This window comes from Chelonia mydas, chromosome 17 (genome assembly GCF_015237465.2).
Source record: "Chelonia mydas isolate rCheMyd1 chromosome 17, rCheMyd1.pri.v2, whole genome shotgun sequence".
NCBI classification, from domain to species: Eukaryota; Metazoa; Chordata; order Testudines; family Cheloniidae; genus Chelonia; species Chelonia mydas.
The window spans coordinates 19,913,916-19,932,117 of record NC_051257.2 but is presented as its reverse complement, the minus strand read 5'-3'; the positions used below and the strand labels follow the sequence as shown (position 1 = coordinate 19,932,117).

Genomic DNA, 18,202 nt, shown 5'->3' with positions numbered 1-18,202 from the left:
CCGGGGAGTCCCCATGCCGCCCCTGCTGTTTAGCATTCTGGTGGCCGCAGCCAGCGCGTGGTAGGAGGGCAGAGGCTGAGAAGGTTCTGAATTTCCATCATGCTTCCCCGAGGGCTTCTGCACAAGGAACCAGTCTGTCTTTCTCCCGCTGCGCTAGGACCCCGCTGCGCTAGGCACTGTACAAACAGGACTAACAGCTGGGCCTTGCTCCAAAGAGCTGGCACGTGCCCACCTTTTGGAGCACTCTCTGTCAGGGCTGCCAGCTGGAAAGGGGGATGCCTGGTGATAGACCACCCAGCTGCAACGGACTTGCATGGCCTCACCTTGCCCCCATTCCTCTCCCCAGGGGTCCTCCTCCTTCCAGACACAGAGAGGAGCGTGGGTGCTCAGCACCTCTGGAAACCAGGCCCTATTTCCTCAGCAATGGGGCGATCTGCCCCAGCCCCATGGCAAGGCAACCCTTGTCTTGCCCAGCATGGGGCCAGTTTACCTCTGAACTTGCTAGCCAGTCATCGCGCTGTCCCTGCCCCGAGCCACGTAACTTTGGGGCCGAGGAAGACGGAGGCAGGAAGAACCGGTGTCCCGGGTGGCTGAGCCAGCGTGTTAGTCAAACGGGAACAGGTCCGTGAGGGAAGCAGCAGCTAGGTGGGAATTACTGTGAAGCTGCCGGTCCCATGCAGAAGGTCTCTTCCTCCCCCCCGGGGCAAGCTTGTGATAGACCGGAGCGTTGGAGCGGCCTTTGGTTCCACCCTCTGCAAAGCAAGTCAGAGCGGCCCAGCTAGCCGTGATAGAAAAGCATGCTCCAGGCCTCACCCAGAGCGAGGGGTGGCACATCACACTTGCCTTATGGCTCAGCCTCTCCCCCTGAGAGCGCCTTGATCAGCACCTGGAGCTTTGGCTCATCAGCATCCGTTGCCCTGACCCCCCTCCCCGCAGTGCTTCACCACAGCGGGTCCCGGCGCCCACAGCCGCGTTCTCTTTGTTGTGGGGTGTGAGCGAAAGGGGGGACGCAAGCTCCCGGCTTCTGATTTTCCATCATGCTTCCCCGAGGGCTTCTGCACAAGGAACCAGTTTGTCCTTCTCCCGTGACCCTCCTGTGTACTCAGCCTCTGCCTTCCTACCCCGCGCTGGCTGCGGTGCACCCCTGGGGCTCTGAGGGCCCTGGTGGACTCCTGGGGCTCTGAGGTGCCGTGACAATACTAAGGCCCAGTGCCTCAGTCCTCTGGGGGCCATGAAGAGCTGCCGCCCACATGGCAAGCGGGACACAGCTGGTGAAGGGCTCTGCTGGCCATGGCGGGGGAGGGTTGACACACTCGTGGCAGGTGCAGGCAGCGTGGGGCATGGGGCTGGGGGTCAGGAGACCTGGGGGTCTAAGCAGCTCTGCTGGTGACCTGGGACAAGACACATCCCTTCCCTGTACCTCTGTTCCCCCTCCCACCCTTTGTTAGGAGGGTGAGTTCTTCAGAGCAGGCCTGTCTGTTACTAGGTGTGCATACAGCACCTAGCACAGTGAGCCCCCGATCTACTTCGGAGCCTCTAGGGGCTACAGCAACACACTGAAATGAAAGCACAAGGCCCACGATAGGGCCCTTAATGCAACTGCCTTCCTGCTGCGCTTCCGCGGAGCTATTTCACGTAGGCGCGAAATGAGCTTAGAGGAGTCTGTCTGGCATCTGGTGGTGGGCACCCTTGCAGCGGTTAAAGTCAGCACTCTCCCTGCCTTTCAATTCCTTGAGCTCAGGCAACAACTTCTAGCTCTTGCCCCATCTCTCCCTCTTGCTCCCTCCTTCTCTTGGAAAAGAAGGTGGAAAACCTCCCTGGAAATTTTGCCCTGTATGATGGACACAGGAATCTGTACAGAGTGCCAGCCCCTTGCTGAAATGTGCAGGTCTGATGCAGAGAGAGATTAAAGGACTTGCTCAAGGAGTCTGGGGCAAAGCCAAAAGCTGAGTCCAAGGCCAGGACCGTCCCTTTTCTTTCTGGAGAAGAGCTGGTGCCAGGAGTTCCTGAGATCCTTGCAGCTGGCTTTATGTTTATCAGTCTCTTGTTTCAGTGGGGTTAGGAAGAGAATTCCCAGACAACTGGAAATAAGGGGAATCCACGTCTCCTCTCCCCGCCCCCGTGTTAAAATTTCTTTTATAAAGAAAAATGCTGCAAGTGGACAACCTCTCTGTGCGTATTTTTAAAGCCTCCAAAAACAGACTTGGATCCCCAGTGCAGACAGGAATGGAGTCTGAATTTTCCTGGAAAGCATCAGAAAGGTTTATACGAGCTTGCATGCAAAGATGACCACTGACCGGCCCCGACCCACTCATACTGCAGGGTCCTGACATGGGGGACGGAGTTTGATACATGGAAAAGCTGTGGGCGCTGTGCTTGGGTAATACACAAGAATATCAGAATATACAAGATACAGGAGAACAGCTACGGTATGCTGCTGGGGCCAGTCCAGCCCCTACAGATGTCAGCAGGCATCGGATCAGACCTCTACAGACCTGTCATCTGAGGAGCTCGCCCTGATCAGTTAAGTTTCACAACAGCTTTGGGAATTAGCCAAGCGTTAGCTCGGCTTCTCTGACAGTCTAGATGGGATGTGGGACAAAAGTGCCTTTATAGCACCGTTCACGGCCCCGATCCCAGGACCACTGCTGCCTGGTCCCAGCCGTGACATAAAGCAACATGCATCCGCTCTATGTTCCACAAGGGCTGTGGGGTAGCTGGGGGCAGGGAGGTCCCAACCCTGCACCCCGTTTCCCTGGCTACACCCCTGTGCAGAAGACAGGCTGGGCTAGCAGTTACCAGAGGTTTGTAAGTACAAATGTAGGGGGTTGTGAAAACAACAAGGCTGTGTGTATTTCACCTGGTGCATTGGCTCCGGCCTCTGATAATGTGGCTTTAAGGGCCTGATTTCAAGTCCCCCCCAACCCCAGATGGGCACTCACAACTTTGCCCCCGCCCCCTTCAGTGGACACGCCTTTGGGGCACTAACCCCCTTGCCTACCACTGGTCAGTGCCAAATGCATTTGAGCACAGATGCAAACTCCTGCAGCCTGCATGCGCCAAAGGGCATGCACCGCACAGTACGCAGCGGCAGAGCCCGGCGTGAGTCCCTCCCCGACAATCCGGCCCAAACCAGCTCATGCCATTAAGAAATAGAATCGTAGAAGATCAGGGTTGGAAGAGACCTCAGGAGGTCATCTAGTCCTACCCCCTGCTCCAAGCAGGACCAATCCCCAGCTAAATCTTCCCCCAGAACCATGCCCGATTCAGCATCAGGACGCCAGGGAGAAACCGTGACCCATTGTACGGGTGGAGAACCGAGGTACAACTCCTCCAAAGGAATTGGAACCAATGGATGGGAGGACGCTAAATCCCCTGGAGGATCTGGGCCTGGGAGGTTAAGTGATTTGCCCGAGGACACGCGGGGGGCAGTGGCAGAGGCTAGGAATGGCACTCAGCGTGCTCCAGGGCTAGCCTGACCCCCAGGCCCAAGAGGGGCCGGGCTCCGGCAGCTCCACCCCTCGGAGGCTGTTGCCAGTGCTCAGGGAGCCAAAGGCAGGGTGGGCCATGCTGCTGGGCCCCCTGCATCCCCCCTTGCTCCGGGTGGGGGGAAGGGGCTGCTTTGGGGGGCTCCTCGTGGCCTTCTGTCCCCAGAGCCTAGCGGGCTCCCCTCCCCGGCTGCAGCCCCCCAGCGCCGCTGACGCCCTTCCCCGGCCTGGAGCAGCTAAAAATATCCGCCCCCCCCCGACTGCGGGAACGTGGCAGGCGCTGTGACCCAGCGGAGCAGCTGCAAGGCGAGGCGGGCGCCCTGCCCGCGGGGAGCCGGAGGAAGGGGCCGGCGGCCCGGAGGAGCGAGCGAGCTGCCCGAAGAGCCGAGCCGAGCCCCCCGCCCCGGCCCCGCGGAGCAGCGGCAGCCCCCGCTGCCCGGCCGGAGCGGAGTCCCCGGAGCTGGGGCGGCTGGATGGAAAAGCGGCCCCCCCCCGCCCCCCTCGCAGCCCCGCTTCCAGGGGGTCCGGGCAGGCGGCCGGTGCCTGGGCTGGGGGCAGCGCGCCCCGGGGATTCGCGGCGAGGTAAGGACCCGGGGGGGCCCGGCATAAACCCGGCTGGGGGGGCTGCGGGGTGGGGGGCTCGGGGGGGGCGCTTTTCCAGGCAAGGAACAAATCCGGAATCAGAGTTGAAGGGACCTGGGGGTGGGGGGAGCAGCCACAGTCCAGGATCCCCCCCAGGGCGGGGGCAGGGGAAGAATTCAACCCCCCCCCCCCCGGCACAGTCTGATGGGGGGCGGGTGACGGGCAGCTGGCGAGGGGGCCGGGCAAACCCGTGTCCGTGCGTCGCCCCCCGGGGCTGAGGACAGAAGTGGGGCAGAGAGCTGGGGGCTGGGGGGCGGCCTGGCAGCAAAGGGCTGGTTGCTGGAGCCTGTCGAGCCGTGTCGGGGGCTCCAGGGTGGCCGGCGGGACGGGGGGAGGCAGGGTGGGCTGGGAAGGTCCCGGGAACAGCGGCGCGGGTCCCTGGGGGGTTCCCGCGCGGGGGGTGGCCGGGAGCTGCCTCCGTGCGGAGCAAGAAGTTTAACCTCAGTCTGACTCCCCGGGCCCCTTCCGGCTCCCCAGACACTGGACTGCTGAGCCCCCCCGCCCCCCTCCCTCCTGCTGAGCCCCCCCGCCGCCACCAGTGCCCCCCGCCCCCACCAGTGCCCCCCCCCCCTCCTGCTGAGCCCCCCCGCCCCCACCAGTGCCCCCCCCCTCCTGCTGAGCCCCCCCGCCGCCACCAATGCCCCCCCTTCCTCCTGCTGAGCCCCCCCGCCGCCACCAGTGCCCCCGCCGCCACCAATGCCCCCCTTCCTCCCGCTGAGCCCCCCCGCCCCCACCAGTTCCCCCGCCCCCACCAATGCCCCCCTTCCTCCCGCTGAGCCCCCCCCGCCCCCACCAGTGCCCCCCTCTCCCTCCCGCTGAGCCCCCCCGCCCCCACCAGTGCCCCCCTCCCTCCCGCTGAGCCCCCCCGCCCCCACCAGTGCCCCCCTCCCTCCCGCTGAGCCCCCCCGCCCCCACCAGTGCCCCCCCTTCCTCCTGCTGAGCCCCCCGCCCCCACCAGTTCCCCCGCCCCCACCAATGCCCCCCTTCCTCCCGCTGAGCCCCCCCGCCCCCACCAGTGCCCCCCTCTCCCTCCTGCTGAGCCCCCCCGCCCCCACCAGTGCCCCCCTCCCTCCCGCTGAGCCCCCCCGCCCCCACCAGTGCCCCCCTCTCCCTCCTGCTGAGCCCCCACCAGTGCCCCCCTCTCCCTCCTGCTGAGCCCCCCCTGCCCCCACCAGTTCCCCCCTCTCCCTCCTGCTGAGCCCCCACCAGTTCCCCCCTCTCCCTCCTGCTGAGCCCCCCCGCCCCCACCAGTTCCCCCCTCTCCCTCCTGCTGAGCCCCCCCGCCCCCACCAGTGCCCCCCTCTCCCTCCTGCTGAGCCCCCACCAGTGCCCCCCTCTCCCTCCTGCTGAGCCCCCCCGCCCCCACCAGTGCCCCCTCTCTCTCCTGCTGAGCACCCTGCCCCCTCTCCCTCCTGCTGAGCCCCCCCGCCCCCACCAGTGCCCCCTCTCTCTCCTGCTGAGCACCCTGCCCCCTCTCTCTCCTGCTGAGCCCCGCCCCCACCAGTGCCCCCCCTCCCTCCTGCTGAGCCCCCCGCCCCCACCAGTGCCCCCTCTCCTTCTTGCTGAGCCCCCTGCCCCCTCTCCCTCCCGCTGATCCCCCCGCCCCCCACCAGTGCCCCCTCTCCCTCCTGCTGAGCCCCCACCAGTGCCCCCTCTCCCTCCTGCTGAGCCCCCCGCCCCCTCTCCCTCCTGCTGCTGTTTGGCCTGTAATTCAAGGGAGAGCTTGTCAGCCTGGAGCTGAGGAGATGCTGAAATCTGAACCGTGAGCTTCTCCCAGACCCTCTGTCCCTGACCCACAGGGGAGTCCTCCCTCCAGGATTTGGGGCTGGTCAGTTTCACGGGAGACCCACTCCCTCCCCCAGGCCCAGGGATAACCCCGCCCAAGCTCTCCCTGGGCTCCCCCTTACACTGAGCTAGTTGCTAAGGTTCCATCTGGGTGTCGCCGACTTTCCCTACAGCACATTGAGGTGTGCATGGCGGGCGGGGGGTTAGCAACTTATTTTCCTTCCAACACCGCCATACAAACTCGCATGCACATCCACACGCCAACATCCCGACACATGCTCCCCGTCTACGCACTGAAGGGCACACGCGGGCTGCCCGTGCTCGCCTGCGCGTGCTACAGGGGCCCTGGGGACACGCTTGAGTGCCCGCGCTTTCTGCACCGGCCCGGGCGCTTGCTTGCATGCGCCTGACGTGCAAGGGCTCGCTGCAAAGGCTGACACGCTGCTGTCACCCAGCGCGTCCCTCTGCAGGTGCGCCCCTGGGCCGCTGTGCACACGTTCACTGCATACGTGCACCCTTGATGTGCAAGCTCCAGCTGCCAAACTCCCCCGTGCACGTGGAACCCTCGCTCGGGCTGTGAACCTGTAGACAAAACCTTTGGCTGCAAGGGGCAGTAAGAGGGTGTCTAACCACGGTGGGAATTTGGCCGATATAAAAGTCTCGGCTGGACTGAGCTAGTCACTCCTTTAGCTCAGGGCACGGCAGTCATTGAGGACTGCAGATATGGTCCCACCTTAGCGTGCACTGTTAGGGGCACCAGTCCTGTGAAGAGGAGGGAGCTTTGCCTAGTGGTTAAAGCACAGGGCAGTCAGGAGACCTACATTCTATTCTCAGCTCTGCCATTGGCCTGCTGGGTGACCTTGGACAAGTCACTTCCCCGTCCATGCCTCAGTTTCCTTCTCTGTTGGGCAGGGCTAGCAGTCAAAGGAGGCTGGTGAGCCTCGATGGGTTATGAAGCCCCGGAGGAATGGAAGGCACTGTGGAAATGTAGAGGGCTAGGAGAGTTCAGATTATCTCGTTACAATTCCAGTTTCGCTCTGCCTTTAGAAATCCTCTTGTTTCGCAACAATAACCTGGCTGTTTCCTTTGCTGGAAGGGCAGAAGATTGGCCTAGTACTTGAGTGAGAGCTGTGTAGATTGTTCCTTGTGGCCGCTGTGAAGGGAGGAGGAGAGGCATGTTTTGGGCCTTTCAGATTCCCTGAGCCCAGGAACCGCTGGCCTTGTCCTCAAGCAAAACAAGTGGCTGCTTTGGACTCAGCATCTGCAACTCAGGGCCCAGTCTCCCTCTGGAAACAGGGACCAATTGGGGAAGGAATCAACACGCTGCCAAGCTCCCTCACTGTCTCTGAAAGCAGGACCTTGTGGGAAGGCAACTCCTGGCTTGCTCCTTCACCTCCCCGCTCCTTCCTACAGCCCGGGTACCCATCCCAAACTCTGGCCAGGGGGCTACATATCTGGGAAGGAAGGGCAAAGGAGGCTGGGCCTGGCATTGCCACACATCCTCTGTCACTCCCCCCACCCCCAAACACATCAAAGGCCCCTCTCAGAAGCGAGTGGGACTTTGTCCGAGGAGAAACCACACAATGGAACGCGGTTACCAATGCTGGCCAAAACCACGGCCCTCCAGCTGCATCCCCCAGCTCCCTCGACAGGGATCTCCCTGCCTCTCGTATGGAATTGGCTTGGTGGCTCGTGAGCTGGTGATTGTTGCCCTCTTGTGGGGGAGACCCGCAAAGAGGATAAAAACTTGAATACTGCTGCAGGCTAAGGGCGATTCTCCTGCATCGTTCACAGCCACAGGCCTGTGGCTCTGGGTGCGGGAGAGATCTAGCAGAGCAGCTGTGCTACCAACGCTGAGGCCTGGTCTACACTTAAAACTGCCGTACCTTCGTCTCTCAGGGGTGTGAAAACCTGACCTAGTGTAGACACAACCAGGGCAGCAGAAGAACCTTTCCATTGACCTAGGGAAGTGGTGTTCCTACAGTGACGGAAAAAACCCTTCTCTCGCCATAGGCTGCGTCTACACTCCTTGTACCAGTTGCTCGGCCTCTGGAGCCCCAACCAGCCCCCCATGCCAAGCCCCCATGATTGTCCTGTTAACATAAAGCTCCCTATTTTCTCTGCTTCCTCTCCATTAGTCCTGCATCTCAACCACACCTTTCCAGCGAAGGAAGAGAGTGAGCCTGCTGTTCCCTGTTGACTGGGGTTGCTGTTGGGCCAAGTGAGATTCAACCTTCCCAAGGGTTCAGCGCCCTGCCTTCCATCCAGCCCGAGTCAGGGCTCGCCTCTGTTGTTCTGGCTATTGCTAAGCCGCTGGGTCATCTGTTTGACTCGGCAGCGCCCTGGCTGCAGTGGTTTGGCTCACCAAACTGTAAAAAGAGCACGGCTGTTGCCTGGACGATGCAAGGAAGGCGAGGGTTAATCATCCGAGCTTTGATGAAAGCATCGTACCTGGTTAAGGACACTCCTGCGTTTCCCATAATCCTTGCCGAGCGGTAGCCTAAAGAGAGGTAGGGCCTTTGGTCCTGCACGTGCTGCCCTTCTGGGTCATCAGGGGCCCATCTTGATTTTCACAAGGTTGAAATCTTCCTAAAATGCATTGGAATCCTCCACCCCACGGCCCTGGGCTGACCTAGCTCCATTCATGTTGCACGTGACAGGGTGGTGATGTGATGGGTGGGGTGCGTGTGATGCTGCTGATGCGGGGATGGCTTGTTGTGACCCGGCAGTGTGACATGCATGGAAACATGGCAGCCTATGATGGTGTGAAGCTGCCTGGCCAAGGACTTAGTTCCAGGAGAAAATATTTTCTCCAGGTGGTGACCAGCACCCTGGTTCTGGTGGCTGAATTCCAACCTGGGACCCCAGGAATATGAACCAGGCATTACTTGGGGAACAGCACCTGCCACAAGCGATGCTGGGAGGAACGTATGAGCCGGGTGGGTGGAAGAAAATGCAGAAGCAGGAGAAATATTCTGACCCTCTATAGTGTGTTCCATTTGAGCATTACCAAGTGCTTTACAAACATTAATTAAGGCTCCCAGCCCCCTGTGAGGTTGGTTGGTGGTATTATTCTCATCTTACAGGTGCGGGAAACTGAGGCACAGAAAAGGGAAGGGGCTAGTCCAAGATCAAGTCAGTGGCTGAGCCAGGAATAGAACCCAGGAGTCCTGACTCCCAGTCCTCTGCCTTAGTCGTTTTGGGGAAAAGAGAAGACGTTAGCTGAGATGGGCTGGAAATCCTGCTGCTATTAAAGTCTGATCCTACTTCCTTTAAGACAAGACAAACACACCCAAGAGGGGAGAGAAAAGAGCAGTCAAGATTGAAAATGCAGCTTCTGTGTCTGGCGTTGACTTTCATTTGCAACCTCGCTGCTGGAAAACCACAGGCATCGCACAGCTACTCTGAGACCTGGCAAACTCATACCGGCATCGGGGTGTTTCAGGCATTGGATTTAGCTGCCTCCCTGGTCACAGGCTTATAGCAGTGTTGTAAAATATACAGTCTCGGCTTAGACAGTGGGTAAAAAGGAGAGAGGAAGGAGAAGACGTAAGGTGGGGAAGGAAGAGGGGACACACATGGAAAGGTGGTGTGACGGTTTCACAATCCCAAGCAGTGGTAGGGATTTAGCCGGAGCCACTGCAGGTGGCAGTGTCATTGGGGTCCCTGTGTCTGGCCCGGTTTGGTCAGGACATCTCTCAGGATCAGGGCAACGAAGGCACAGCGGTATCATAGTGTATCTTGGGGTGCAAGGGGACGGTCTGGGTGGCAGCCGTGACATTGGTGAAGTTCACTCCTTCCCCCTTTCTTGTCTTTCCGTCAGCCAGCATTCACGTCTGTCCATCTGTTTATTTTCTCCTCTAAGGATTTTTTATGAGCTGGACAGAACAGCCCGTCCCCTCATTGCTTTGTTCACCAGTTAGGCCGTATTTCAGATGCATTGATTTTGGTTCATTGATTTCCAGTCCCCCACTTTTCTTGCTTACCAGGTGTGATTTTAACACTCTTTGAGTTGTAGCAGGAGGCTTTGGGTTTGGACTAATTCAATCTGTCTCCTTTTTGCACTTTTTTCCATCAACATCTATGGTTGTAGGCTATTTGTGACACTTGATCAACTTTACTCCATTTTTCACAGTGGAGCTCACAATCAGAGCAAAGTCGTAGACCCATGTGGTTTCCCACATCTGTACCCCACAGTTCGCAGGGGGGATCCCTGACATGGTGTCAGTGGTGGGATTTTATGCTACTGCAGACATAAAGGTTGCTAGCCTTCCCCTATATTCATGACACAGTTACTACCACATAATCGGGGACAATGCTGTTAGCCACAGCTGGTCAACACTGCACTGTCCCGGGGACTGGGTCAGGGCTGGCCAGCAAGCAGAACTGAGCTCACCCTGAGGTCCCTGTTTATTTCTTTTCTGAATCCTCTGCTTCTCCTGGACATAAAGAAACCCCTTTTCGTTCTTAGCTGCACGTGCCTGATGGAAAACCTTGGGATACAACCAGACTTCTGCAGACAGTGGCCCCATAGAAGTCAATGGAAGTTTGATCGTTGACTTCAGAGCAGCCAGGATTTCAGTCAGGGTGCGGCCATATGAACATGTCTCCAAATGCATCTGTCCGGCTGTGTGTGCGTTGTTGTTTGCCCATCTGTGTGAACGTGGCAAGGTGCGTTTGTCTGTGGGCAGTGCTGATGTGTGTGTTTGGGCTGTTGTGTGTGGATGAATGTCTATACGTGCCACATTCTGGGTTGTGAATGTGTAGCCACGGCTCCGTGAGTCGCAGAGCGTGTATGCGTCCCGGAGAGCGTACCCACATTTGTCTCCAGACACGAGCGTGCGTCTCTCGGCGTGCGTCCACGTCTGTAGTACTCGGCGGATCTGCCTGCTCCGAAACTAGCTTCCATCACGTGACTCACATAACTGATCAAACCCTGAAATTAAACGTTAAGCTGTTCGCGCAGCAGAGTGATGGCCCCAGCTAAATGCGATTCCACTTGTCCAAGTGAACACGAGATGGATTTCCCAGCTCTGGGAGAGGTCAGTTTAGGAATGCCCTAAGCTGTGGCTGGTGAATCCCACCTCTTCATCATGCCCACCAGCCTGTACTAGTTTACGCTGGCCACTCATCTAGAGCTGAGATAATAGCTGATTTTGTTTGGTTTGGGTGCCAAACTGGAAAATCGGAGTGGGGAGAGAATCATTTCAGTTCAAACCAAAATAAAAAATTCTGGTGGTTTTTGTTTTGTTTTGTTTTTTCTTGCTGAAACAAACCGAAAAAAATAATTTCAGGTCGAACAAAATACTTTGTGGGACACAAACCAATTTTTTGTGTGTTTTGTTTTTAATTTCCTTCGGGGTTGTTGTCGGGTGTTTTTCACCTTTATTTAGCTTGCTAAATTTCCAGATGAAATGTCAAAATGCTCTAAAATTCTTTCATTCTGGGCCTTCACTTGATTCTCGGGGGTGGGGGGGCTGCTACCAGGTCACTTTGTATCTGTTTCTCCATCAGGGCCAAATCCCTTGGGATATGCAGCTAACAAACACTTTCACGTTTGGGCTGCCCCATTTTGGTCTGCTTGCCTCCAGAACAGGGCCCAAGTTCAGCGCTTGTCTACATGGGAACACTCAGGAAAGTGAATCAGAATGAATGTTTAAAGTGGATTAGTTAAAAATTGCAGTAAGTCCCTGTGTGGCCACTCTTATTCAGAATTCAAGTGGCCTGAATCCCATTTAGTTTAATTCATGTAAATTAAGCTAAACTGAATTCTGAATAAGAGCATGCAAACAGGGGTTTAATGTGGTTTAACTAGTCTACTTTAACTTCATGCCATTAGTTAATTCCGATTAATATTGCGGAGTAATAACTAGCCTCATGTGGACGTGCCCTTACGCAGTTTAGTAGGAAGGCCTTGAATTAACTTGCAAGAAATTGATCCAATGACTCGGACATTGGTTCGAGGCTCAGGACACCTGGGTTCTATTCCTAGCTCTGCTGGTGGGTAGCGTTGGGCTAATCATGTCCCTTCTCTCTTTCCTTTATTTTGACTGTTTAGATTGTAAGCTATTTGGGGCAGTGACCATCTCTCACTATTCGTGGACAGGGTTACGGGGCTTAGCAGGTGGGTGTAAGCAGTAGATTCGTCTGTTTCGATTTTAGTCAGGCTTTTGACGCAGTCCAACACGATATTCTCGTAAGCAAACTAGGGACATGTGGTCTAGCTGAACTTACTAAAGTGGGTGCAAGACGGTTGAAAGACTGCACTCAAAGAGTCATCATCAATGGGTCTCTGTCAAACTGTCTAGTGGAGTCCCACAGGGGTCAGTCTTGGATCTAGCATCACTCAATATCTTCGTTAATGACGTGGATAATGGAGTTGGGAGTATGCTTATCAAATTTGTGTCTGGCACCAGCCTGGGTGGGGTTGCACTAAAGATAAGTGCAAAATACTACACTTAGGGTGGAAAAATGAAAGGGTTTTTTTGGGGTCATCTGCCTCCCTTCCTTTGTCAGGAGCTGTGCTGTCGATGCAAGTCAAGATGCTGCTAGCTTAGCATTGGGAAGGCGCTGTCAGGACATGTGTGCTTAGCGCTGCCTTGCCCGCCCTGGCCATGCCTTCCAGTGCTGCCTTTATGAAGTAAGGCTAATCGAGTCTCATGCTTCATGGCAGAAGCTGGTTGCCTGCAGGGGTCAGGAAGGAACGGGGGCCCCCCCACGTGTAGCACTGCGCAATTGGCCATGGGAATAGTGGAGGACCTATTGGGATAATGTGCCTGCAGCCAGAAGCTGAATATTGGACTGGGTAGACCTATGATATCATCCAATATGGGAACCAGGGGGGCAGGAGTCTGGATTAGATGGGCCTCTGGACTGATCCAGCAGAGGAGGGGGCAGGACGGCAGGCTACATGGATCTGCGGATTGATCTGGTATGGGAGAGAAGTAGGATACTGGTCTCTGGATCAGTCCCGTATTGTTTGGGTCTGTTACAATCAGCGTGTCTTCTATGTGCAGTACTAGGGTGGTTGTTACATGTCTGCTCTCTGCTGAGGAGTTGCACCCTGGCACAAGAGTTGCACTGTTGCCCTTTGACAAAAGTGTTCCATTCTCAGCCCCGCCACCCCCAGCCTGCTGTGCAATGCATTACGTGCCTGGCTGCTTCCTCCACCCCAGAGGTGGCTGCATTTCCATGATGCTGAATGTATTGAGTTTGTCCAGTTGGGTGCGTTGCAAGGTGCTTTAACTGGTCATTACTGTCTCCCTTTTAATTGTTTAAAAAAGGGGGGTTGTGACTTAATATCCTGTCTCATTTCCCTTCAGTGTAGCTGGTTACCAGACTCTCTGGCTCATTCTGCTCCCTTTGAGCCACTAGGGCTGCAGAAACATCTCTAAGGCCTCTCCTGGGGGCACAGCCCAGCCAAGACTGGAGCCCTCTCCTAAACCTCCCTCCCTGTAGCCCCCTGCACCGGGGCAAGGAGAGGTAGGCAAGGGGAGTGATGGAAGTGTGATCCCTAGGGGACCGGTGCCAACTGGTGTCATTTAAAACATCCCCTAATGGGACTGTTAAGAATCTGCTACCAAGGTGGCAGTGAGGGGGGAGGTTTGAGAGAGCGAGGGCTTTGTCAGCACAGGTGAAGGAAAGGGGCAGAGGTAGGAGGAAGGATGACCCAGTGGTTGGAGCACTCATCTTGCATTTGGGTGACCTGGGTTCAGTTCCCTGTTCTGGACAAGTCACCGAGTCTCTCTGTGGCTCAGTTCCCCACCTGTAAAATGGGCATAACAGCTGGGCTGGGATGATGACTACATTAAAAGACTATGAGGTGCTCAGATACGGTGGGGCCAGATAAGAGCCGTAGCTAGCTAGGCAGGGCTGTGTTGTTTGTTTGGCGTGAGGCTGCCTGGGGTACTTGGAGGTGTCTTGTTTGACTGGGTCGCTCTTGGTCTTGCAGTGACAGGCTGGGCGGAGGAGGAAATGCTTCCTGAATGGGGCTGAAACCGCAGCCGCTGGAATATGCAGCCCGGGGGCCTTCCTGGCAGTGCAAACGCAGTGGGCTGCACCAAGGAGCCGATCGCCACATCGCGTGGGGGGGCCACGGCCGGGAGGCATGGTGACAACTTTCAAGGTCGCTGTGCTTGGGGCTCAAGGGGTCGGGAAGAGCGCCATCGTCCGCCAGTTCCTCTACAACGAGTTCAGCGAGGCGTGCGCGCCCACCAAGACACGGCGTGTCTACCTGCCGGCCGTGGTCATGAACGGCCACGTGCACGACCTACAGATCATGGACTTCCCACCCATCACGTCTTTCCCAGTTAACACGCTGCAGGTACGTGTGCCAGGCGCTGACCCGGTAACGCCAGCCAAAGGCAGATGGGCCCGTTCGTAACAATGGGAGTCGGTTCTGAGTCTGAGGTCATGTGCTCTGACTCGTCAACAGAAGAGACCCACTGCCAGGAGTCTCCTGCCCTTTGACTCGGCATAGGGTGTCTGTTAAGGACACTAATCCACAGCCCTGCAAAGATGCAGCCCAGAGATATTTTTGCAGTAGTTTTCCTCTTAGGATCAGGTTGTGTCTTATGTGTCTGGGGCAAGATTTGCCTGGTAAACAAATGTGTAAGAAGGGGGCTGCTCGGGAAAGGTTTGTTCTAGTTCTCTGAGCCTAGGAGTGGGAATCAGGACACCTGGGTTCTAATCCCTGAATCGCATCATGGCCTCGGTGAGCCTTCTCCACTCTTGGTGCCCCCATTTCATGAATGGCTTTGAGACCCTTGACTGGAAGGCAGTAAACCAGGGAAGGTGTCGCCACTTCGAATGCTAACGTATTGCAATTTGGCTAATTTTCATGATAGTTAGAATATACGGCAGGGCACAATCGGCGGTGTCACGGGAATTGATGCCTTTCAGCGCTGGGGGGATTATGTCTCCGTGAGAATTGCAATGAACTTTCGGAATCCCATAAACCTGCAGAACACACATTGTGACCGGATTAGCCAAACCCCAAATAACCAACCTGCCCACCTGCGGCTCCATGCTGAGCCCCATAGAATCATAGAATATCAGGGTTGGAAGGGACCTCAGGAGGTCATCTAGTCCAACCCCCTGCTCAAAGCAGGACCAATCCCCAACTAAACCATCTCCTGTCAGAGCATGTGCCCCTCTCTCAAAGGCCTGAACCCCCATTTAGAGCTGAACATTTTTGTGATGCCCCCAGAACATTTTGGATAATTTGGGTACTGTACATAGTTCCAGAGGAGAAAGTAGGAAGATAGAGCACTGGACTGGCATTCAAGAGACCTGGCTTCTATTCCTGGTTTCGCCACTGGCCTACTGGGTGACCTTGGGCAAGTCACTTCCCCTCTCTATGCCTCAGTTTCCCCCTTTGTAAATTGAGATAATGATCCTGACCTCCTTTTGTAAAGCACTTTGAGATCTACATAAGAGCTAGGTATTATTATTATTATTTAAAGGATGGTGTCGTCTTAACTCCGCCTAGGCATTTGACTGACCGTAGGAATTGTGGCCTACATTCAGTGGTCCATCCCTGTTCAGCGAAAGCATGGGCTTTCCTTTAGACACCTGCTTAAATCTCACTGGATATGTCTACACTGTAGCTTGGAGGTGTAATTTCCAGCATGGACAGAGGAACACACGCTGGCTTGGATTGAGCTAGCGCACTAAAAATAGCAGTGTAACCATGGCAGCATGAGCTAGTACAATCCTGTCTACGAACCTAGGTACATACTCATGTGCCTAGCTCCTCCTGCTGCCCCTGGGGCTGTGCTGTTGGTTTTCGCGTGCTAGCTCGATCAAAGGTCTTCTACATCTACTAGATCTGGAAATTCCACCTCCAGCTGCAGTGTACATGAAGCCACTGACTTAAATGGGAGTTAAGCACAAGCAGAAATGCCTTGCTGACACGGGACCTAGGAGAGTGAAGCGCCTGCCCTAGTTCAGACCCCTCCTGGAGTGGGATAAAAACAGCCCAGTAACGTGACGTTTGGCCAGACTTGGATCTCTGAAGTCCAGCTCCGGAACAAGTAGGTTTGATTTTCCCGGGCACCTAACTCCCTGTGTGAATCTAGACCTGAGTCCCTTGCTTTCCCTTCCTACCTTCCCCAATGTGTCGTATGTATTTGATCTGCCATTTCTTTCTTTGCGTTTCTTTCGCCGTTCTTCACGTAAAACAAACCTGGCATCTTCTGGGGACGTTTGGCTGCTGTAACAGAAACAGGCAGTTCTGTTGAAAATTCATCCTAAGTGGGATATTCTGCCCTCCAACATCAGCCGGCGAAATCAAAGGCTGTAACGGATGGCATCCCCACTGACAGTCTGAGGGAGCAATAGAATTTGTAGCGTACCAGGGCGTCCTGCTGAAACTGTGCAGTACAATTTCATTGATCTCCCAGCAGATGCAGAATGTAAAGTCGCCACTAATGTCTGACTTGTTTCCAGCAATTTGCCTGGTCCTACTGAAGTTAGGTTTCCTGGCCTCTAATGGCCAGGATCGCCTTACAGTCCGCATTACATTAGCTACCCTCCAGTCATCTGGTACAGAGGCTGATTTATGCAATAGATTACATACCAGTTAGTAGTTATGCAATTTCATCTCTGAGTTCCCTCACAACTCTTGGGCGAATCCCATCTGGTCCTGGTGACTTATTACTGTTTAATTTATCAGTTTGTTTCAAAACCTCCTCTAATGACACCTCAGTGTGAGACAGTTCCTCAGATTTGTCACCTAAAAAGAATGGCTCAGGTGTGGGGATCTCCCCCACATCCTATGCAGTGAAGAACGATGCAAATAATTCATTTAGCCTCTCCACAATGGTCTTGTCTTTCTTGAGTGCTCCTTTAACACCCCGATCATCCAGTGGCCCTGCTGACTGTTTGGCAGGCTTCCTATTTCTGATGCATTTAAAAAGTTTTGCTGTTAGTTTTTGTGATCTTAGCTAGTTGCTCTTCAAATTCTTTCTTGGCCTGCCTTATCATACTTTGACCTTTGACTTGCCAGAGTTTGTGTGCCTTTCTATTTTCCTCAGTAGCATTTGACTTCCAGTTTTTAAAGGATGCCTTTTTGCCTTAACTACCTCTCTTAGTCTGTTGTTTAGCCATGGTGGCATTTTTTTGTCCTCTTCCTGTTTTTTATTTGGGGTATACATTTAGTTTGAGCCTCTATTATGGTGTTTTTAAATAGTTCCCATGCCGTTTGCAGGCATTTTACCCTTATGACTGTTCCTTTGTTGTTTTCTGTTGAACTCGCTTCCTCATTTTAGTGTAGTTCCCCTTCTTGAAGTTAAATGCTACTGTGGTGGGTTTTTTGGCATTTCCCCCCCCCTACAAGGATGTTGTAATTAAATTACATTATGGTCGCTATTACCGAGCGGTACAGCGATATTCACCTCTAGGACCAGATCCTATGCTCCACTTAGGACTAAATCAAGAATTGCCTCACTCCTTCTAGGTTACAGGACAGACTTCTCCAAGAAGCATCCATTTATGGTGTCTAGAAATTTTATCTCTGCATCCCGTCCTGAGGGATACTTGCCCAAGAGAGTGGATAGCAAGGGTCCTGTGTAGGAGGAGGAGCCGTTCTTGACTTACTTTTGAGTAACACCACAGAGTTGATGGAGATCTCTGGCTGGGGGGAGGAAGCATCTCAGCATGAGTGACCAGAATCTCATTCAGATTGTGAAAGCCACAAAATGGGACCAAAATAGAGATAATCAAAGGCTGCTGAATTTCAGACGAGCTGCTTTTGGAGTGCCGTGGACCATGCTGTGCAGAATCTAATGGAGGGGTAGGTTGAAAGGCGCATATGCCTAAGGATTACACATGAGGCTCTCTGCTATTAAGATACAAGATCATAACTTTTCATGGAGAAACAGCCTGGGTAAAATCCAAACAGTCCCCTCCTCAGACTTGAACTGAATCTGTTCTGAGTTGTGAAAAATCATCATGTGACCTTTTTCTTCATTTCCCATTGGCTCTGGCTCCAGTTAGTCCCAGGATAGGAAGTGCTGGCTCTTTATTTATTGCAAGCATTTATCTAGAGCCCATCCCCGTAATATCTGCACATGACCTCGATTAGAGCAAAAGCAATCTCCAAACTCAAGGCCTGATCGTTTTGGACCAGAATAATTGTTTCAAGCAGAGGTGTATACATCATGTCTACATTGCAATCACAGGGTGTGATTCCAGGTCATGTAGATGTAGCCGAGTTAGCTTTAATCTAGCCGGCTTGGGCACCAGAAAGACACAATAGCATGGACTTCAGCACAGGCTCGTCACCT

The 18,202-nt window shown here is 55.0% G+C and overlaps 1 protein-coding gene across 2 annotated transcripts in view; it reads left to right on the top strand.

The window, feature by feature from the left end:
• Window positions 1-3,931: 3,931 nt before the first annotated feature.
• Window positions 3,932-18,202, top strand: part of RASL10B (RAS like family 10 member B) — a 28,556-nt gene continuing 14,285 nt past the window's right edge. The window contains exons 1-2 of one of the 2 annotated variants that reach the window (XM_037880735.2): window positions 3,932-4,070; window positions 13,867-14,238. In XM_037880735.2, coding sequence (XP_037736663.1) covers window positions 14,023-14,238 — 216 coding nt within the window. In that variant the 5' untranslated portion in view covers window positions 3,932-4,070; window positions 13,867-14,022. Of the gene's footprint in view, window positions 4,071-11,965; window positions 12,040-13,866; window positions 14,239-18,202 lie in introns of those variants that run through there. The other variant, XM_043531306.1, reaches the window with a different exon arrangement.